Genomic DNA, 23546 nt, shown 5'->3' with positions numbered 1-23546 from the left:
CAGTAGAGGTAGTGTCTTCCGTCATACTGGTAACTTCACCATAATGAGATTTAGGTAGGAACTCAATTATGAATTTCATCCCAGGTAGCAAATGGACCTCAAGCAGCTCTCTGGCTAGCATTCTGATATCTCACTTCAACAGGAGCTCACTTTCAGAGTTATAAAACTTGTGATTTAATTTAATGAATCCATTAAATCTAGAAGGGTGAAATGTGATATAATTTTGTGTAGTTCTGGAGACCAAGCCCATGGCTTTGTGCATGCTAGGCAAAGTACTCTACCACTGAGCAACACACCTAGACCCAAGGGTGTTATTTTAATAACACTGCATGTCCAAAAATATAGCCTTTGGCCAAAGTTGTACTGAGACTTAAATAGACAGTTCAAACATTTTAATTATTAAAAATATATTAAATGAACCAAACCACTTATACAAATATTTGGTGAAGAACAAATATACAAATGGAATAAAGGAGAAAAAATTGATGAAGATAAAAACGTAAGAAGTCATAATTATATTTAAGAATCATGAGGACAATATGTCTGTTCAAGAAACATCTTTTTAAAAGGAGAATATAATTGACACCCTCTTGTAAAATGTATTCAAAGAAAGCAAAAGGCTTTAATCAATCCAAGAAATGTGTGTGGGAGAAGAGGGCTGAGAGAAGTAGAAAAGGAAAGGATGAAGATTTTTAAAAAGGGAAATAAATCCAACTAAAGACAAATCTGAATGAAATGAAATAATTATCCTGGTGAACTGGGAAACCAAATAGTCCTGTTGTAGAGACTGTTACACAATTTTTACCCCCAACTGGGTTCTTTTTCTCTCTTGAAATTGTAAAACCAACAAGAAGACTAAGCACTGATTGAGCAGTGAATGATGCTTTATTCTTAGCCAAGTATAGAAGAAGCAGCAGGAAGGATTCACAGATCAGCCTCTTGACCCTTGGGAGTCAGGAGATTATTTACAGACAGTAAAAGAAATGAGGAGAAGGCATAGGATGATAAGGCGGGGTGATATTCATGTCTTTTCAAAGTATAAGTGATTTTCTTTTAAAAAATATTTTTTTAGTTGTAGATGGATACAATAAATGTATTTATTTATTTTTATGTGGTGCTGAGGATCAAACCCAATGCCTCCTCATATGTGTGAGGCAAGTGCTCTGCCACTGAGCCACAATCCCAGCCCCGAATGAGTGATTTTCTATGAATATGGCTGCCACATTTTTCCCCCTTGCATGGTTCTTTTATGTAGGACTTTCTCATGACAGTTACAGACTGCCATGATATTGTGGTTTGCTATTTAGCCTGCAGGCAGGATTATAAAGAATTTAAAGATTAAAGGCTGTGTCTAAGGCTGCTATATTAGATTCAACTGGTTCTGGCTGGCTCACCTGAAGAGGACTTCAGATATCTGTCCTCAAAGACAAGCAAGATGAGGACAGGGTAGAAATTTAGTTAAGTCACCTCTGCAGTACATTATTAGGATAGGATTATAAGGACTGGTGTTGGAAAGGTCCTTTTAAAGTTGACAAATGCATACAAACCCGAACAGTGAAACAGCACAGGAAAACATTTCAAAATCAACTTATTGGAGGAAAAATAAAGCAAGAAATGAGAAACAGGATGAAGTTGAGCATCTGTTGTCCAAAAATCTGAAGTTCCAAATGTTCCAAAAGCCAAAACTTCTTGAGCACTGACATGACATCACAAGTGGGAAATCATCCATTTGAGTTCATGTGATGGATTACAATCAAAAGGCAGCTGTAGTAAAAATATCATATAAGGACCTTCATGTTTCTGTGGAACATTATGGAACATAAATAAATTTTACCTTTGGTCTTGGGTCTCATCCCTAAATAACATTATGTATATGTACAAATATTCTAAAATTTGAAATCTGAAACATTTCTGGGCTCACACATTTCAGATAAGGACTATTCACCTTATATAAGAAAATAAAGTGAGGTACTTAGAAATATCAAGTCAATGTTTTTCACATTTTGTTTCTCAAGGATCAATAATCAGACTCAAGATAGTTACTTAAGAAGTTATGCATCTGAGGAAATCCAAGAAAGGCTTTCAAATCACATCAACTCAGCCACAGCTGCTGATCAGTTTCAGGATTCAAGGTTTCAGATGCTCTAATGATGATCTCTTTTTCTTCACTCCTACGATCTGTAGGAGCGTAGTTTTGTTTTTGTTCACTGTAGATATGGTTTTCCATATTGAAATAACAGGGCACACATATGTTACATCTCATATCTTTGGTCATCAAAAGACATATTGAGATATTATCTATGGGACCTATTAAAAAATCTTTGTAAAGATTTGTGTGCAGTCCCAACATGGGACTAACCAGTTGCTGACAAAGAGAATCCTGTGAAGTTCCCACATATACATATGGAAGGAGGTCGCAGAAGTAACCAGAGGAAGGAGGGTCCTGGAAAAACAGATAAAAGGACATAATCATACAAGTTGTGCTAATAAATGTAACCATCTTTATCTTATTGAATCTTAAAGGAAAAATTAAAATAAAATCAAACATATTCAATGGAAGTGGAAAAATCAAAAAATCTATTAATATTAAAAAATGAATGAATCAAACTAACTGTTCATCAAAGGATGAATTACTAAAGAAAATGTGATATGTGTATCTATGGAATAGTATTCAACAATAAGAAAAACAGTATTCTATCATTTGGTACAGAAAGGATGAGTGTAAGAACACCATCATGTTAAGTGAAAAAAGTCAAACATAAAAAAGACAAACACTTTGTGATCCCACTCATATGTAGAAACTGCATTGATTTCATAGAATTAGAAAGTAAAATAGTGATTATCAGAAAGTGGGAAGGGTAGTGAGGAGGGAAATAGCAAGAGATTGTTCATCAGCAATCTCTATTTTGTACATAATACAGCTAGTAGGAATATGCTCTAGTGTTCTATAGCATGATAGGAAGATTGTAGTTAATAATTTGTTGTATATTTAAAAATGGCTAGAAGAGAGTATTTTTAATAATTCTAACAGAAGAAAGATAAATGTTTGAGGTGATGGATATGCTTAATTACTCTAATTTGATCATCACACTGGTATGCATATATCAAAATATACCATTCCCCATAAATGTGCACAATTATTATGTGTCAAACAAAAATGATTTAACAAACATTCCAATGATGTTATGTTCATTAATTTAAAAAATTCAAATATCACATGTATTGATATGGGATTTTCCTTAACTGCTGAATATGTCCTTGTTTTATAAACACTATGATTTGGTAGGGAGGGACTACAACAATTTTTATTGGTATTTCTCAACATTCCAATCTCAGACATCCTCTTCACATTTCCCACATTTTCTTAAACAATCTCAACTGCTCTCTTTCCCCACTCCCCCATTTGATTATTTCAATATGAAGATTTCTTTCTTTTCTCTCTTTTTTACTTTCTTATTGTTTTATTACCAGATTAAACAATTCATGATTCACCTAATAAACAAGAATGATGCCTTTCTCACAGAAAGTAAATTAAACATACATGAAAAAGCATTTTATAGATAAAAGAGATGCACAGGTGTTTTACATTCCATTCCTAGGAGATTGACATTCCTAGATCACTATGTTTTCCCATCATTGTGGATATTCTGTACAGGAATAAGCTTAAAGGGACAAGTGATAGAGGTGCTGCTGAGGGGTCGATGCCTCTGTGCATATTGGTCTGTCATAGTGCATACTTTTCTGTGCGCCATTCATGTATTCATTAGACATGTTCTAAACTCCCATGTGTCAGGAAGCATCCTAGCTACCAGAGATCTCTATCCTCAAGAAGCTTATCTTCTACTGGTGTATTTTATTCTCTGCTTGTGTCCCTGATGTCCACTTTATCACCCCTGTCTGGACACATGAGGCATTCCATGTCAGGGATTCCCTGTGGGAGCTCATTTCATTCTGTCTTCACCTCTTTTCTTTCCTTTCCCTCATTTATATGACCTTCCCACATTAGTTTGTTTTTTCTTTCTTTATTCGTTCTAATTAGTTTACTGGTTCATAGGAAACTCGAGTTTCTGCATGCACCTATACCTGTTTCTGAGACTCATGCCTAACTTGATTCTGGATGTACTCAGGTGAGCGTTTCCTAAAAACTAGATTTCACTGTCTGAGAAACTTGAGCTACTATCTTTCTCTTAAACTTCCTCCTTCTCCAGTGGTCATCCATCTCCCCTTGCATCTCCTCATGACTTTCTCAACCAAACGGGAAATTTAGGGTCAATATTACCACCCAGGTTCTACAGACCCTCCCGTCGGGCTCTCCTCTGTCCCCTCCCTCCTTGGCAGCCTGGCCGCGGACGCGGACGCGCAGGCGCAGTGTCCAGTATTGCCGCCGCCCCGCCCCGCCCTGCCTGCCGCTGCGGAAGGCGCTGCTCTCCGCAACGCGCACTTCCTCTCTTGGAGTCCGCGGAGGGAGAGCCGGCTCGAAGAGCTCGCGGAGACGGAGGCCCTGCCCTTGTCAGACGTTGCAGACATGTCCGAACAAAGTAAGGACCTGAGCGACCCCAACTTTGCAGCGGAGGCCCCCAACTCTGAGATGCACAGCAGCCCTGGGGTTCCGGTAGGGGTCCCTCCTCCCGCCTCTCCCCCTGCGACCCTCGCAGGGCCATCGAGCCCTCCTGTAGGCCCGACGGCCTCTCCTCAGGCCGCGCTGCCGCCCCAGGCCCTGAGCGAAGAGGAGGACCCGAAGATCCTGCAACAGGCCGCAGAGGAGGGTCGCGTCTATCACCCCCCTGAACCTGCCCAGCCGCTCCCACCGCCGCCGGCCCCTGCTCAGCTAGTGCAGAAGGCTCACGAGCTCATGTGGTACGTGCTGGTCAAGGACCAGAAGAAAATGATCATCTGGTTTCCAGACATGGTGAAGGATGTCATCGGCAGCTACAAGAAATGGTGCAGAAGCATCCTCAGGCGCACCAGCCTCATCCTTGCCAGAGTTTTCGGGCTGCATCTGAGGCTGACCAGTCTCCACACGATGGAGTTTGCGCTGGTCAAAGCACTCAACCCCGAGGAGCTGGACAGGGTGGCGCTGAACAACCGCATGCCGATGACAGGCCTCCTGCTCATGATCCTGAGCCTCATCTATGTGAAAGGTCGTGGTGCCAGAGAGAGCGCCGTCTGGAACGTGCTGCGCATCCTGGGGCTGAGGCCCTGGAAGAAGCACTCCACCTTCGGGGACGTGAGAAAGCTTATCACTGAGGAGTTCGTCCAGCAGAATTACCTGAAGTACCAGCGCGTTCCCTTCGTTGAGCCTCCTGAGTACGAGTTTTTCTGGGGCTCCCGAGCCAGCCGTGAAATCACCAAGATGCAAATCATGGAGTTCCTGGCCAGGGTCTTTAAGAAAGACCCCCAGGCCTGGCCTTCCAGATACAGAGAGGCTCTGGAGGAGGCCAGAGCTCTGCGGGAGGCTAATCCCAGTGCCCACTGCCCCCGCAGCAGTGTCTCTGAGGACTAGAAAGGTCTGGAGGCAGATTAATGGTTTCTGACCATCACCAGGGCTGTGGAAGGGTGGGGGTGAGTCAGTCATTAGAGTATTCAGGATTTACAGTGCAGTATTTCACGTGTAACTTTTAAGTTTTCAGTACAGTGCTTTTATACCTTTTAATGCAATGTTGTATTCATTTGGGTACTATTGAGTAGTGTTTAGAATTTATGCATGTTTGTTTATAAGTAAGCTCAGTTGGTGCTTTCGCTTTTGTGCCCTTTCTTGGATTTTTTTGTACCAGAGATGTGCTAAACTTATGAAATACATTTAAAAAAATTTCCATCTTATTCTTTTATATGGGACCGATGATGTGTGTTGGAGTGGACTGTACCTGGACATTTGGGAAGAACTCACCAGCAAAGCTGGCCTAACCAAGAGAAGTCAAGGGCCCTCTCTGTATGACCTTGCTGGGCACAGTGTGGAGTGAACTGATTTGAACTGAAACGGTCTCAATGTGGGCACTTGGCACACTTTATTAAACACATATACACCCCTACCATGAATAAACTTTAATGTAAACATTAAAGATTCTTGTGATACAATCATTTTTTGGAAGAGTGTAACTTGTCTTGTTAAGAAAGTAGTATGGGTGGGAATGAGGGAAAGAGTTTATTGTACAAAATGTACATATATAACAATTTCACCTTAAAGGAAGGGAAATTACTACTCATGGGTACACATACATGTGTGAAGTTTATAGTTTAATTTTTAAAAATGTGACTCATGTTTGCTTTAAAAACTTTGAAACATATGAAAGTTAAAATAATAACTGGCACTACGTAGGGTAATTTTCTACATTTTGGCAAAATTAACAGCTGACTTTTGTGGACACTTAAAAAGTGTGAGCTATTATACTTATGCTCTTTACAGGACTTTCAACTTTTATTCAGTCCTCAGAAAAATAACCTTAATAGGTAGAAACATATTACACCAACACTGAAGAAAATGAAGGAACAAAGCATTGGCAATGAATTTTCCATAGATCATAAAGCTTATTCAAAGAAGGAGCTGGGATTTGAACCAAAATACAATAAATTTAGAGCCCAGAATTATCCTACCTGCCTAAAATTCCCTCCCTGCCTTCTTGCATTTATTTACTTTTTAGTTCCATGTTAATTTGCTCTCTTACTCCCCACCCCCAACACTCACATGGGCTCTGTCACACACACCCTCAAACTAAGGATTTATTATAACAATCTTTTAGAGTAAACAATATTATGGCTGTATCAATTAAGAAAGTGAATTTCAAAGAGACTAATTTACCTAACCAGGTCATATTCCTGTTTAGCACTGAAGGCAATATTTGTAGCATAATTTTTCTTAAGGGTTGGAAATGAAGGAACCTCTCTGATAAGTGGTACCAGAGGAACACACCTGATACCTGGAAGGGGGAAATGGGGTTGGGGTTGGGAGATTGCCTATTGAGACCTTTGTGGCCCAGCAGGTCTTCAGTGGCAGTGGAACACTAGGTAGCCCCTAGGAGGGTGGAATGGGGTGAGGAGAGATGACTGGATAAAAATCTCAGTATAAAGCTTTCAGTCCTGGTAGAAGGAGGGTCTTTAAATTAAACGGAGTTTTAATAAGATTGGAAATCTTTTAAATTAAAAAAAAAGTGGAAAAGTATATTTTACCAACCCTAGAACATTTTCTGTGGAAGACAAATAACAAAGGGAACGTGTTCACATCCAAAAGAAGTAAACTGGGGGTAATTTGGGGGTGAGAGAACTGATTGATGGATTTGGAGCTGGATTCCCAACATTTAACTAGCATAATTTAGCAGGTAGATGCAGGTGCTGAAAAAGCTTTAAAAGCCCATATGTGCTGAGATAAAATCCATTCACAATTTACTACCTCTCTATGAATTCTTTTGTGGGTGTGAGGTGGGAATTAGGGACATTTCTGCAATAACCCAGGTACGGGTGACTTGGCTTTAATGTCACCTATAGCATGGAATCAATGTAAATATCATAGCTGCTTACAAACTTGGGGATCATTGAAAAATCTTATTTCTCCACAAACCACCAAAGACAAAACAAATCTATCCCCTTTCATTTAAAATTATGAAGCTGTCCAAGATATTCTGTTACTAGAGCGGGGCCATCTCTGTCATTCCTGTCATGATACCGTCATTTTCTTTAATATCCTAAAACTTCTCTCACTGCTGGATTAACTCCTTGCAGCAAGTGTAACTCTTGTACAATACTTAGTCAAACCCAGAAGTCACCAGGCAGACAGTACCCTCACCTCCACATTTAACTCCCTATATTTGCAATCATGATCCTCTTTGCTGTGGGAGGCATGGAAAAACACACAAGGTCACCTGGCACAGGCACTCTAGCCATGCCTTAGAGGAAAGAAAGTTTGCAGTAGGGCAGGATTTTGAAAAAAACAAGGAGCTGAATCCAGCAAGACGCATGTGTAGAGCTGCTCCACTGTTCTGTCTCAGAGACAGCCAAACAGACAAGCAAGCTTTGCAGATGTGAAATAAGTTTAACTCATGACACCTGGTCTGACAGAGACAGCAGCTTGGGGAATAGCTATGTTAGATTTTTTGGGCTGGACTTTTAACAGTTGTAGAGTTTGCCAAATATTTTGTAAAATGTTTGTCTCTGAAATTCTGGGATGTTTGATTCAAGAAAGCATCAGTGGATTCTCAGTCCAAGATAATGGTGTGGTGATGCTCAGACTGCTGTGTCTGGGAAAGATTTTGCTAATTCTTTATAATATGTAATTTTTACTGCCAACTGGAACCTCATTTCTTTACAAACACTCATACACACATTTTGCTTTAATTAAATTCATATTATTAAGGTCATGGAGGGCAAAAAGGACCTTTGGAAATTTAATATTAATTATGATGATATCAAATTTAAGCTTTCTTGGGAGGAAATGAATGACTTTAAGTAATGTCAACTAGGAAAGAGCTGTTTTATTTTTTTATTAGTTGTTCAAAACATTACATAGCTCTTGACATTATCATATTTCATACATTTGATTCAAGTGGGTTATGAAATCCCATTTTTCCCCCGTATACAGATTGTAGAATCACATCCGTTACACATCCACATTTTTACATACTGCCATACTAGTGTCTGTTGTATTCTGCTACCTTTCCTATCCTCTTCTATCCCCCCTCCTCTCCTCTCCCCTCCATCTTCTCTCTACCCCATCTACTGTAATTCATTTCTCTCCCTTGTTTTTTTCCCTTTCCCCTCACTTCCTCTTATATGTAATTTTGTATAACAATAAGGGTCTCCTTCCATTTCCATGCAATTTCCCTTCTCTCTCCCTTTCCCTCCCACCTCTCCTCCCTGTTTAATGTTAATCTTCTTCTCATGCTCTTCCTCCCTGCTCTGTTCTTAGTTGCTCTCCTTATATCAAAGAAGACATTTGGCATTTGTTTTTTAGGGACTGGCTAGCTTCACTTAGCATAATGGAAAGAGATGTTTTAAATGAACTGATGCATTTAAGTCATTTCTCTGCTTTAACAACCAGTTGTGCCTCCCTCTACCTTGAATCTTACCAGGCCAATTTAGAAGCACCACCTCCTAGATTTCTCTGCTAGCCCTGAGAGCACAGCCATGTTCAAACCCCTCACTCAGAATACATATGTGATTTATAAGTGCTTCTTGACACTCTATTCCTGTATTGTTAAATACTTAAGAGAGTGAAAACTGTAACTGAACTATTAACTATTTCCCTGATGCTTGACTTGGAGATTAGCATATGGATGTGCTCAATAAGAATTTGTTAATCAGGTGAAGAAACATTAGAAAGACCTACCTCTCCTACAGGAAAACAAAGTCAAATATAGAAAATAACAATCAAACAATCTAAAGCTTAGAAAGTATAGATAAGTTGAAATTAGTAAAAGAAAACAAAGAATTCAGAAAAATAGCAGAAACAGAATATTGTTTTCAATTGATTTCTTCAAATATTCCAACAAAAAAGCCAATATCTAGTTCTGTTTGTTTGTTTGTTTATATTTTAAAGAATGAATACTACAAATAAACAACTTCTTGCTAGTTAGATGGACCAGTGACAAAAATAGGTCAGTGTAACAAAGGTAAAAACAAATATAAGTGGGAAAATGAAAAAGAAAACCAAAAACTCATTTATTAAATCAAGATATTTTATCAATTAATGAAATATATAGTAAAAGTAAATATCTGGTACTAGCAAGAATGAATTGAAATTGTCATTCTAATGTCCTGTTATAACCACATGTAATGACCACATGCTGTCTTATGCACTAATTTGCATATTGAGTATCTAATACGTTACAGAGGTAGTCAGTACTGGGAGGTAGAGATGAAATGGTGAACAGAATAGACATTGTCCTGTGGTCACAGTACATTCACAATGTTGAAAGAAACAACTGAATAAAAAGAATTATACTTCAGTACAGTGAGCGCCATTCTAGGAGAAGTATGAGGATAAAGAGGCATAAACAGGTGCACCACAACTCAGATATTCCAAGAGAAGTGTCATAAAGCATATGAAGCATCTATGAGAAGAGAAGTAACTAACAATGTGAAAGAGGTGAAGGGAAGGGTAGACTCAGCAGGATGATTTCTTTTTGTTTGGGGACCTGCTGTGTAAATACACACAGAATCCTGAGTCCATACATTTTCTGGAAAAAATTGTAAAAAGAAGGTGGGAAATAAATTTATAAACAGGATATCTAAAACATACTTGTTTATATCTTAATTTGCCTCATTATTTTTTGTTTCACCTGTTCAGGGGTTGGAACCCTTAACTATATTACATATGTTCCCACATCTGAATTGTGTCTTGTGTTCCATTATTTGCCCACCTATTTAATATGTAACAATCATTAAGCTTTCATTGTTTGATGTTTGTGTTAGTCAGTTATCCCTTGCTATGACAAAATCCCTAAGAAAAATAAGTATAAGAGGGAACAGTTTATTTAAATTCATGATTTCAGTCCTTTGATTTAGGCTGGAGGCAAGGCAGAACATTATGGCAGATAGGGTGCAGAACAGGAAAGCTGCTTACTTCATGGCAGCTGGGAAACAGAGAGAGAAAGACAAAGAGAACAGGGACAAGATTGTCCATCCCAGGACATGCCTCCAGTGATCTACTTCCTCCTGTTCCCACCATCTTCAACTTTACACTCATGAATGGATTAATCTATTAATGAGATCAGAGCCCTTATGATCCAATCACTTCTCCAAAGCTCCACCTCTGAACATTACTGCATTGACGACCAGACCTTCAACACATGAGCCTTTGAGGGACATTCCCCCCAGACTCAAACTATAACAATGTATAAACTTACTTATTTATATATTTATTTAATAGAAATTCACTGAACTTTACCATGTACTGGAACTCAAAGATATTGGTGAATTAAACAGAGATGGCCCCCAAAAGTACATAGTAGTCCCCCCTATTCATTGCACACCCATTAGTCACTTAATAGTCATCTTTCTTATTAAATCAATTGCTCTGTTTAAATAATCCATATTTTACTCAATAATAATCCCATGGCACAAGAGTAGTGATACTGGCAATCTATTACAGCATAATATTATACTTGTCCTATTTTATTATGTTGGATTTAATTGATGAATACAGGAATGGCATAAGGAACACTCAGATTTTAGACTTGAATAGAGGGTGAATATCAATGGTGTGATTTAAGAGATATAAAAGAGGGGGGAAAGAATAGGTTTCAGATAAAAAACAATGAAGACTTTATATATAAGGTCATTTTTTAAAGAGAGAGAGAGAGAATTTTAATATTTATATATTTTTTTTAGTTTTCGGCAGACACAACATCTTTGTATGTGGTGCTGAGGATCGAATTTGGGCCGCTCGCATGTCAGGCAAGCACGCTACCGCTTGAGCCACATCCCCAGCCCAATGTATAAGGTCCTTATAAAATATCATATATATATATATATATATATATATATATATATATATATATATATATATAGACAGAGAGAGAGAGAGAGAGAGAGAGAGAGAAGAGAAATATTTTCATGATTGTACTCTGGAAAACTGATACATCTCTATGTCTAATAATGAAGGAAGGGCTGGCAAACGAACTACTAAGAGCAACTGGATGAGTGATAGAAAAGTAAGCCAGGAGAGTGTTGGATCATGGAAATGAAAATAGCAACATTTTGAGCTGAAGGAAGTGGCCAAGGGTGTCAAATGTTATTGAAGTATGGTAAGCATTTGGGAGAGGGTATTTGCATTTAGTAAGGTTGTTGCTGTTTGGACAAGAGATTAAGGGGGATCAAGTTCAGAGGCATATAGGGGTTCATCATGAATTCAGGTGAGAGATAATAGTGTCCTTATCCAGGAAAAAGGAATGTAAATGGAGATTAATGGAAAAATTTTAAAATATTTTGAGATTAAGTTTTCAAAAAAAATCAATCATTGATTAAATGCTAAATAAGGACAAAGAGGATTCAGGGATTGTAGCCAACTGTCTGGAATGCACAAGTCTTGAGTAATGTCAGTTTTTTTAAACATTTTTGGAGTGCAAAGAGAGAAGATTTATGTGGAAAAATGACAAATTCAGTTTGAGACATCTTTAGTTTAATTTAACTGTGAGGTATGTAAACAGAGATGTCCATTTCATTGGGGAGAAATCCATAAAAGAATAATAAATTGTATTAGAATCATATTAACTCATGAATGGGAAAATATAAGATTGCTTCGGGATAGTGCATGGATTTAGAAAGATAATCTGTGTTTTTCCTGAGCAGTATAGGAAGGAAATTCATGCTGCACCTCATTTTCAGACACCAATACTGGCTATCTTGGGGTGTTTATGTTATTTTTTGTTCAAAAGATGATATGAGTTTGGGAACCTTGGAGAGGGAGAGGAAAGAGGTGCATGGAGAAGCATTGAGGAGAATTAAGTGGATGACCAGAGAAAGAAAGCTTAAATAATATCAAGAAACAATGAATAGAGATTAGTAATAAAGTGAGAGAGCATGTGGTATAGAGATGCCAAGAGAATAAGGGGATGGCCAGTTGTGTTAGTTAAAATAATTGAAATTATAAAAAAGAGATCATTTCTATCTTATGAAGAGCAACTTCAATGAAATAAATATTGACAGAAGACAAACTAGTGAATTGAAGAATCAGTAGCAAAGTGAGTGTAAATTATTTGAAAACAGTTTCAGATGGACAGACACCAGCATTCAGAGAGTGGTAACACATATAGCATAAACAGAATTACTAGTCTTAAGCAGAATTAGGAATGCATGCACCGTAGAGACTAGACAGGAGTATAAAATGACTGATTGATGCATGCCTGTTTGTATCTGTGATGATGCTGTATTTTCCCAGATGTGTGGCAGTAAAAGTGACAAAGGCAGTCCCAAAAGTTTCCCAGAGAATGGACAAGACAGGAGTCTTCCTAGAAGACTCTGTCATGGCATACTCATACAGGTGCTAGAAAAATTGATTTACCAGTATATTAAGATAATAATAAAGTACCACAGCATTTCTCATTTATTCCAGAAATACAGGCCATTTCAAAATTCAAATATCAATAACTGTAATTCACCATGTTAATAATCTTATTTTAATTCATACATAAAAGGCATTTAAAAAATTCAACTCCCTGTCATGATATAAACTTTTAACAAGTTAGATATGGAAAGGAGTACCACTAAAACTAATTGCTTTCATGTAACTTTAATTTTCTTTCATAAATAAATAAGAACAAGCAGAATTTGAGTGTCTGGGCCTGGCCTATTTCATATCTTCCAGATCCATCCATGTTTCCATGTTGCTGCAATTAACAGGACTGCATTTTTTATGGCTAAACAATATTCCATCATGCACATGTACTATATTCTGTTTATTCATTCATTCAGGCAATGGACACCTCCAATGATTTCATAGCTTGATTTTTATGAATATTGTTGCAGTAAACATGGGAATGCAGAGACCACTTTTATATACATACGTCATTCCCCTTGGATATATGTGTGTGTGTGTGTGTGTGTACACACACACACACACATATACATACATACACACACATACATATTCAATAGTGCAATCCCACTATTAAATCTCAATTTAGTAAAATTCAGATTAAAAAAATATAATTACTAAGCATGGTGGTGCATGCCTGTAATCCCAGTAACTCATGAGGCTGAAGCAGAAGGATCACAAGTTCAAGGCCAGTCTTAACAACATAGTGAAACCTTCAGCAACTCAGTGAGAAACTATCTCAAAATAAAAAAGACTGGGAATATAGCTCAGAGATAAAGTGTCTCTAGGTTTAATCTCTATTTCCAAAAACCAACGAACCAACCAAACAAACAAACAAAAAAAACCCAAAATAAAAAAGTACCCCTATAATTAACATTGCTTAATGTTTAATAGTGGAAGACAGACTGCATCCCTCTACATGGGATAAACAGTAGGGTAGGGTGTCCAGTCTTACTTTTCTTTACAATTTGTTAGTGAAAATTCTAGATTATTTAACAAAGAGAGAAAATGAAGTAAAATACAGATTGAAGATAAAGAAATAAAGGTGTCTATATTTTCAGCTGATATAACTGTATAATTTTAAAACCTCAACTGATCAATGATAACAAAATGGAAATAGTCCTAGTATTAATAAGTGAGTTTTTCAAGGTCACAGGATACAAGTTTAATAAACAATATCAATTATATTTCTATTCATTAGCAATAATGATTGGGAAGTGAAGTGTAAAATTCAGTACTATTTATCATAGCTCAAAATATATGTACAACTAATCAAATGTGTATCAAATCTGTATTTTTGAAGTATATAGAATACTGATAATTAATGAAGACCTAAATAAATGTAAAGAAATATCATGTTTATATGTCAGAAAACTCAACATACGAAATAGATCATTTATCAGCAGGATTAATATAATCCTATCAAAATCCCAGCAGTTTACTTAGATTTGTCTCAATTTTAGCACTAAAAATCCCACTTTCCAGAAAGCAGCTCTAAGGGATATGTAAATCCAATATTTTGGATATAAGTAAAGCAGATACTATAAAACTATGATTGCAGCCCCAAGACAAGGGCTGGATTCATTTGATCATCAAGTGAGGACAGCAAGTATTATGTTTTCTGTAGTCACCATAACTGTTTGTTCCCCCGACTACTCATGTTGGTACGATTTGCAGCTCACAAGAATGGATTATCTATTATGGCACCACTTTGACTCATGCGACTTAAGTGTACTATTGAATCAGGTTGTAATCATGAGTGCTTGTCAATATTTGGCTTTACCTGTAGATTAACTGTTCTGCTTTTTATCAATTTTGTGCTAGTTCAATTTTTAATGTTTTGAATATTGTGACCATGTTTTCTAAGAATTCAGATAGTGAAAACAAGAACAACTGCAGTATGAAAGTAAGCATTCCCAGAAGGCTAAATGATTGTGTTAGTTTAATGGCATATGAAGGTTACAAACAATTGGATAAGAAAGATAAGTAAAAAAGACAGAGCATATTGTACAACATACAAAAATAATTTGCGATTGGGCATTGTGGAGAAAGTGATGCAATCTGAATTTCTGTTTTAGAGCTAAAATTACAATGCACCGCAGGTTGGGTGGCTTAAACAACAGAAATCTATTTCCTCACATTTCTGAGAGGCTGAAGTCTGAGATAAAGGTGTCATCAGGGATGATTCTTCCCAATATTTGTGAAGGAAGGAACTTTGCAGGCCTCTTTCTTTGGCTTTCAGATGGCTCCATAATGTCTTTGGTTTCTATAGAGACCAAATCTTACAATATGCAGGTGAGACAAGCAAGTAGAGGTGTCCGTTGGAATCTGTGGGGTATTAAGTCCAGGACCCCTCTGGATCCCCAAATCCCTTATTTAAAAATATCAAAGTATTTGCATATATCCTACATACACCATTCTATGTACTTTTTTAGCAACTCTAGGTGATTTAAAATATTTAATACAATGCAAGTGATATGTATAGATAGTTGATATACTGTATCACTTAGGAATAATGGCAAGAATAAAAGTCTGTACATATTTATTACAGATACAATTTTTTTGAGTATTTTTTGATCTGTGATTAGTTGAATCTATGCATACAACCACAGGTTTATAGAGCTGGTTACATTTCTAAATGGGTTAAATAGGAATAATTATTTATCTGTTTATTTGTTCTGTCTTCTAAAATGATAAATGACAGTTGAAAATTGCAGCTTAGGTATACCACACAAACAACATATATCATCACATCATTTTTTCAATAGCTCTTTGGAAATGAGTGAAGTTACATCTCCTAACTCACAAATTGCAGCTAAAATGTCCTCTGGTCAAACAAAAAAGGATACGTTGGTAACCGATATATTGGTGCTCTTCAATGTGGAGCTGATTCTGTCAGCTCTTTTCCTCGATCATGTTTTCCATTGTATATCAAGTGTTGCAATAGCTAATGGAAATACACAATGTACTGCACCTCTTAGTCATTTTAAAATGAAAAATAGAGCTTCCAATTATCTTCTTGGTTTTTATGATAATTTTAATTAAACCAGAGAAAACATAAAACAATAGATTATTTATATCTTATTCAAATCCTAACTAGATGTTGCTCATCCATATGCATATTTGGCAGACAGTACAAATGTAAATTTGGCAAATTTCATTCAGTCTCTGAGCTTCTTATCAAAGGAAATGAAAATATATTACTTGCTAAATGTCTCACATTTTACACAACACTACTAAAAAGGGCTATGTATGCTTGGTTGTAGCTTTTAAGGCTTTCATAATTAGAATTTTTGATAACTTTTCAATTTTTTTAAAACATGCAGAAACACGAAAGATATTGTTGGTTTTAGAGAAGTTGAAGAACAAAGCATCCTTATACACGTACCTACATGACAAATCAGGAGATAACTGCCAGTTGTGGAAAAGAAAACAATTTTCTGATTTGCTATAAAATCATATTATCAAACTGTGAGAGACAACTATCATTCTCTAATTTAGAAATGCATTAAGGTTGAAAATTTTAAAAAAGGAGAAAAATAAAATGGAAAATTATGTTATTTTTTCACCCAAAACTTTTAGTGATCATTGAAGAGGTGGGAAGGAGCTGAAAAAAGGATCAGCTGAGGACACTTAAGTTGTCTGATGTCATGTTTTGATTGCAATAAAATCTGATAGGACAAAAATCAAAAACATAAACAAAAATTCCTCATATTATAGGGAAATAAGTCTATTTCAGAGGAGAGCCAAATTAAACAAGACTTTCTCAATTTCTTCTTAGAAATTGTAATTTGTTTGGGATGCAAATTCAATTTTTCAAGTTCAAAGTATTTCTGTTTTGAAACTACTGAGAAAGAAGGTTAACTTATGATGACATCTAAAACAAATAGAAAAAAAACCTGCATAGTGTAGAGAAATAAGACTTTATTGGAGGATAGCCAAATCAAACAGGAATTTCTAAGGTTTTTTTTTTTTGCTAGAAATTGTAACATTTGAAATCTAAATTAAACTTCATGAGTTCAAATTACCTCTGTGCATTGAAAGTATTTTTTTCATGATAAAAGGGTTAACTTACAATGATATCCAATTTGCTTGCACATTTTAGAATGCCTGTAACTTTGTTTAAATGAATTGAAGCAAAGGAACTCATGAACAAATGACTGGTCTACCAAACCAAGCCTGTAGGTACAAGTAAATGGATGTAAGTGCTGTTGATGATGGGTATAAACCTAAGCATTCCAGGCTCAAACTGTCTTGTTTAACATATAATTAGCTTGATATCATTATGTTGGACTTATGCTTGGAATTAATGTGGACTTAATGAGAACAAAGCAACAAGATTAGTTAGAAATTGTGCTGCACACAATTTCACCAGTACACAAAATAAGGATATTACAAAAGTTGCAGGCGTTATAGAAAAATATTGTTAAAAAGGTAAACAGAAGGAGGAAGATATCCCACTGTCTCGTGAGACAGAAGTAATTATGTCATTGCTATTTTGAAATAAATATTGAAATATTCTCTAGTTCTTTTGAATTGACATTCTCTTTCTAACCCAATTGTTTATTTTTTAAAAAAATACATGGTATAAGAGTTACACATACAATCAATAGTTAAAATGTTATGTTTAGAAATATTATAAAATATTATTATATTTTCACTTACATATTAGTCTTACTATTTTTATCAGCTCATTAGTTATGCCATTAATTACTACTAATTACCATTGTTGACTAGTTAGTTTTGTTTTTAAAATATTATTTATGTCATATAAAAGTAAGTGATTTAGAATAACATAATTTCAAGGAAACCCCTACTTTTCCAATACTATTATATTAGTATTAAGTGTATAATTATTTATTACACATTAAAATATTTTGATTTATTTTGCCTTCTCTGACTGTCTTTGTTTGACTCACTTAAAAGTTGGCCACCTTAAGATATAGACAAACTGACTATAAACTTTCTATTAAAAATCAAAGGAACTATAATATCTCAAAATGTGTAAAAGGTGAATAAAGTTGAAGGAATTGCTATATGCCATTTTACTACACAATTTGGCAATCAAAGCACTGTGGAATTTGGCAGAGGCATAGACACATAGATCACTGGAGCAGAATAGAGAACTCAGAAATAGACCCACACAAGTAAAACCAACTGATCTAACAAATGCACACACACACACACACACACACACACACACACACACACACAAAATCAACAGAAAGATAAGCTTTTCAACAAATAACATTGGAACAAATATAGAGATCTGTATGCAAAAACATATTAACAAACCAACATCCAAAATCTGAACATAAGCTTTACACTTCATACACAAATTAACTCAAAATGAACCACACCTTTAAATATAAAATGTAAAACTTTAAAACATTTAAAGGAAACCACAGGGAGAAAGCTTTATAATGTAGCATTAGGTGAGTATTTCCAGGACATTAGAAACATACTCCAAGAGAGGAAGAACTGAAAAATGAGACTTTGTGAAGATTTAAAGTCTATTGTTCTCTGAAAGACACGGTTTAGAGAATAAAAAGACAAGCCATAGATAGGGAGAAAGGTTTGCAAACAGTTAAAAGAGGTAATCTGTCCAGGATATAAAAACAACTCTCTAACCTCAGCATTAAGAAAATGAAAAATCCAATTAAAATGGTCAAATATTGTAATAGATGCTTAACCAAAAAGGGCATATGGATGGCAATAAGCACATGAAAATACGGTTGACACCATTAGCCACTGGGGAAATGTAAATTAATATTGCAATAAATACCAGTACACACATTAAAATGACTAAAGGAAAATATGCTAGAAATATCAAAGAAGGGAAAGGACAACTAGAATTCTCAAAATTGCTGGTGAAGTGTCAAATCATACAACACTCTACGAACAGGTTAATGATTATTTATGAACACATATTTACCATATGAGCCAATAGTTTTCATTCAGTGCTGTGCATTCACAAATGAAGGCAAATGTTTATAACAAAACTTGCATGCTAATGTTTATAGCAGATTTATTCTACAATAGCCCATAACTGGAAACACCTCACATGTCTTTGAACAAGTGAATTGAGAGTAAACTGCTGTGCACATGCAATTAAATATTTCTCAGTAATAAAATAAATTAAATATTGTTACATAGAGCAAATTGGAGGAATATGAAGGGCATTGTGTTGAGACCAAAAAAGTCTGAAAAGCTTACACACAGTACAAAACCAATTTATGTTTTTCTAGAAATTACTAGATAATAACAAAGTATAACAGTTAAGTGGGTGTCTGGATCAGGGGAAAGTTGTGATGGTAAGGCTATGAGAGATGATGGAATAGCTCTGTATCCTAATTATATTGATGATTACACAAATTGGAGCATGTAATAAAATTTTATGGAGCTAAATACTCCCTCAAAAACTGAGTTTTTCAAAATTGATGAAATCTCAGTAAGGATGCTAGTTTATTTAATAGTAGTATAGTGATATTAATGTTTCACTTTTGATTATTACACCAGTTTTATAAGTTGTCTTCATTGGGAGAAACTGGGTGAAAGGGATATAGGAACTAGGTAATAGTTCTGACACTCTTTTATGATTCTACAATTATTTGAAAATAAAAAAGTTGAATGAATTATTCTGTTAGAGATAGAAAATAAAAATAATTATTTTTAAAAGAAATGTGTGGCATTGATCATTTTGCATACACAAGGTACCTGGTAATGTGAGAAATCTAAAGTCCAACATTTTACATAAAACAGATTGGAAGGTTAAAAGGAAAAAGAACAACACTTCTATAGGCCTGTAAAATCATTAAAGTTCACACAATATGTCAGACTATTAATGATAATGTTAACAATAATGTCTAGTGCTTACAAAGTACTTGATATGTAGTGCTACAACAAGCTAATAGGTATTATTATTACCACCAAGGTCTTGAGCCAAGACCTGAAGAAGTGAGAGAATAAGCCATGGGAATTACTTGGTGAAGGAAGATATGTATTATTATTACCACCTTTTCACAGATGAGGAAACTAAGGCACAGCGACATTGACTGGTATAGCTTTGATCACAGAACTTGTTAAAAACCTTATTATATTTTTCACCTGAGGTGGTCTGATCCTAGAATCAGTGTAGAACTTTTTTGGGGGGAGATATCAGGGTTTGAACTCAGGGGCACTCAACCACTGAGCCATATCCCCAGCCTATTTTGTATTTTATTTAGAGACAGAGTCTCACTGAGTTGGCTTAGCATCTCAATTTTACTGAGACTGGCTTTAAACTTGCAATCATCTTGCCTCAGCCTCCAGAGTTGCTGGGATTATAGGCATGAGCCACCAGGCCCAGCTAGTGTAGATTTTTTTACTATGTAAAATATGATTTTGAAAAGTATATAAAGAGAACATAATCCAAACAGATGGAAATTCTTGTCATCCGAATTTTGATGTGTTCTATTTTTGATGTGTCTTTCTATTCTTTCATTGATTCATTAAAAAACAGGATAATTACTGAGCATATATGATGTTCCTTGTTCAAGGAATGTGGGCTACAACACTGAAAAGTCAATACCTGCATTAACGACATAGTTTCATGGGAAAAGAGAGATAGTACAAATTAAAGAAGTACAAAAAAATATCAAGTGATAAATTTTAAAGAGATAACAACGAATATGAAGATATCAGAAAAACCTGTCTGAGGAGATGGCCCTTGAGCCAAGACCTGAAGAAGTGAGAGAATAAGTCATGGGAATTATTTGGTGAAGGAAGAGAGCATTGGGGACATAGAGCATAGCTTTTGAAATTGTCTGGGTGCTGGGACTGGACTCAAGGTCAGCAAGATGGAATTGGGTAAGGGAGATGGAATGTGGTATGGAGCTGGCCAGGGTCATCTTCCACTACCTCACTTACATGTATCATTCAGAAAAATCTTTTTATACACCAAACATTTTACCTTTGTTGTTTTCTTTATTATTTGTTTTAAGAAATACAGTAATTTCTTATCCAGGCAGAACCCAATGTGCAACTGATATTGCTGTGTCCACTCCCTCGCCACCTATCATCAAAGATATGTCTTTAGAAGAAGCATTAAGGACACCCTTGCTGGGGCTTCATCTTAGCTTGCCCTGAGAGACCTCAGAAGAGATAATGTTGATCCTGATAACTGCATTCACAGCAGTACAGCACAACAAATGGAAACTCAACCCCCAAACCCTCCCCACTAGTTCAAGAAGGAATTGAGATCTCTTAAAGCAGTTAGTAAAGGGTGTGGCTGAACTCTTCTGCCACCTTGTGACTGATTCCATTTTTCCCTTCTCATGAGATTCATGCTTCTCTAGAAACTCTTGTAATAGGAATTTAATTTTCAGGAAAGCCTCATACCAGTGACAAAATATAGGGGGATGAGATGATGTGGACGAATTCTCAATATATAGAGAAACCTAAGGAAGTAGTGAGCAATGCAATGGAGGCTGGGTAGCAAGAAGTGGCCTTGGGACATGTACATTTCATGAATGCCTGTGAAGTGGACAGGACAGAGAACCAAGGTTAGGTGTAGAAAGGAGGATCTCAGGGATGGAATGACATTACTCCCTACAGGCCTTTCCTTCTTTTAACTCCACTTATTGTCTGAATCTTCTGTATAAAAATGCCCAAGCTTTAATAGTTTTGACATATCATTTCTCTGTGTATTCACTGTAGATCAAGAGTATACTTCTGTGGTCTAAGCAACTTGGGAAATTTACCGCCCTGCCCATAGTCAACTCCATATCTTCTTCCCAAGAGCAACACGCTAAAATCTACCCTCACACTTTCAAACTCACCCTGACCTCCTTTGTGAGGAAGTCTAGATGATGTCAGAAGCCCCTTCAAGGCTTTATCCTTGTATTGTTTAAGAATGATCAGCTTCTCTGCATTTTTGCTTTTTATTGATATAAATACATCCCATCTCCTATACAATAGAAATTGTCCTTCAGCTCACCTGGGCACATTCTCAGTCTCCTTCTCTTTATTTCATAGACCTATGTCCTGAATATATTGAGTGCTTTCCATTACTGGCTGTAACAACAGTGCTCTTTGTCACATATTTTCCATTATGTTCTGCACTGAGCATTTCAAACTCAGGACACAGATATGTAGCACTGTCTTATAGTGGAGTGTAGTAAAATTGTTCAAAGTGTCATTATAAATTAAAACAAGCAGGGAACCACCAACAAGTCTTAGTTAAAGTATTGGTATCATTATTTTTGATCCTGACATATTTTGAAGTAGAATGCACACTTTAGGTAAATATTTAATGAAAAATCATGCAATTTCAAAGAAATTCAGGGTCAAGCAGGGTCATTAGAGTGGTATTTCCAATTATATTACACAATGATGAATCTCCTGTTTGGGGGGTATTATTTGGCTGAAAAGTTTGGGAAAGTATTACACTTCTAGGGTGGGAAGCCAAATTCAACTTTAATCATGAGAGCAATATGGATAAACCATGGAACACTTCAGAGAAACCTAAATGCATTAAATTCTAGAAATGATAAGACCTTCCTAGGAGCAGAGGCCCATGGCTTCTTTGATCTCTAAGGGTAATGCAGAAATCTGAATAAACCTCTCCATACATGGTTATAACAAGAAAACCAGCCAAATGATAATAAATTTTTATTGATTACATATTATCTAGCTCCACAGATTAGAATTTTGAGGGGTTTGAAGGAAATCTAAATCAACCTGCCATATCTTTCCTTCAGGGCTTTCACTAACCGCTGAGTGTAATACATCAACACCTGGGAGCAGAGCAAAAGAGATGAAGGCTTTCCAGGGCTTTTCCTTGAGGGCAAGGTCGTGGCTAAGAGAAAGCTGACCAGGAGAGCTGAAAAGACCCCCTGAGGTGCACAGAGCCTTCCTGAGTGCAAGGCAGCAGCCTTTAGAGACTGTGCATTAGAAAGAGAACACTTAACAACAGTCCTTTCAGAGGTGCACAAAAGCTTCATTAACTGTGTGTCCCTAGCCTGATGAAACTCAGAGTAGTGGAGAGAAGGGCAATCTCCTGAGGCTAAAAAATCCAGCAGCAGAGCTGGGAAGTAAAGAAAACTCCCCTACTCAACCAGAATATTGGCAAATTGGTTTTAAAGGAAGAAGGAAAAGAGAAAGAGGGAGCGAGAAAAGGACAGAAAGAAAGCAATTTTACATATTCATAAAACAAGCAGCTGAGCCTGATGCCAAAATATATGAAGTCTTAATGGTCTTAAATTTGAAGCTCTGCTTAAAGGAATTTCTTTCTCTCACCCTGAAAATATGTTAAGCCATTACTATGAGTTTGATTCTAAGTATAGTGGCAAGAAATCCCAGTTCTAACTCAACCTCATGTTAGATTAGTTCCACACTTTAGTAGTCTGACAGAAGAAGTATTTTACCTTGTTTTTTTGGGAGAAAATACTATTTATTACAGCTTTTAATATTTTATACACATTGTCTTCCATACAATAAAAACAATTTAAGAAGCATGGGAAGATGTGGGAGAATGTGATCC

The 23546-nt window shown here is 36.2% G+C and overlaps 1 protein-coding gene across 1 annotated transcript; it reads left to right on the top strand.

Annotated features, from left to right (window-relative positions):
* Positions 1 to 4387: 4387 nt before the first annotated feature.
* Ndn (necdin, MAGE family member) lies at positions 4388 to 6059 on the top strand. The gene has a single exon (XM_005340564.5). It carries the CDS (start codon positions 4526 to 4528, stop codon positions 5501 to 5503), a length of 978 nt encoding a protein of 325 aa, XP_005340621.1. The 5' UTR covers positions 4388 to 4525; the 3' UTR covers positions 5504 to 6059.
* The last annotated feature ends 17487 nt before the right edge of the window (positions 6060 to 23546 follow it).

The sequence above is a fragment of the Ictidomys tridecemlineatus genome, chromosome 5 (genome assembly GCF_052094955.1).
Source record: "Ictidomys tridecemlineatus isolate mIctTri1 chromosome 5, mIctTri1.hap1, whole genome shotgun sequence".
Classification (NCBI taxonomy): Eukaryota; Metazoa; Chordata; class Mammalia; order Rodentia; family Sciuridae; genus Ictidomys; species Ictidomys tridecemlineatus.
This window is presented reverse-complemented; position numbering and strand designations above follow the sequence as displayed.

What these genes read in the sequence shown, in the direction of transcription:
- Ndn (XM_005340564.5), top strand. Translation starts at nt 4,526, where the DNA reads ATGTCCGAACAAAGTAAGGACCTGAGCGACCCCAACTTTGCAGCGGAG.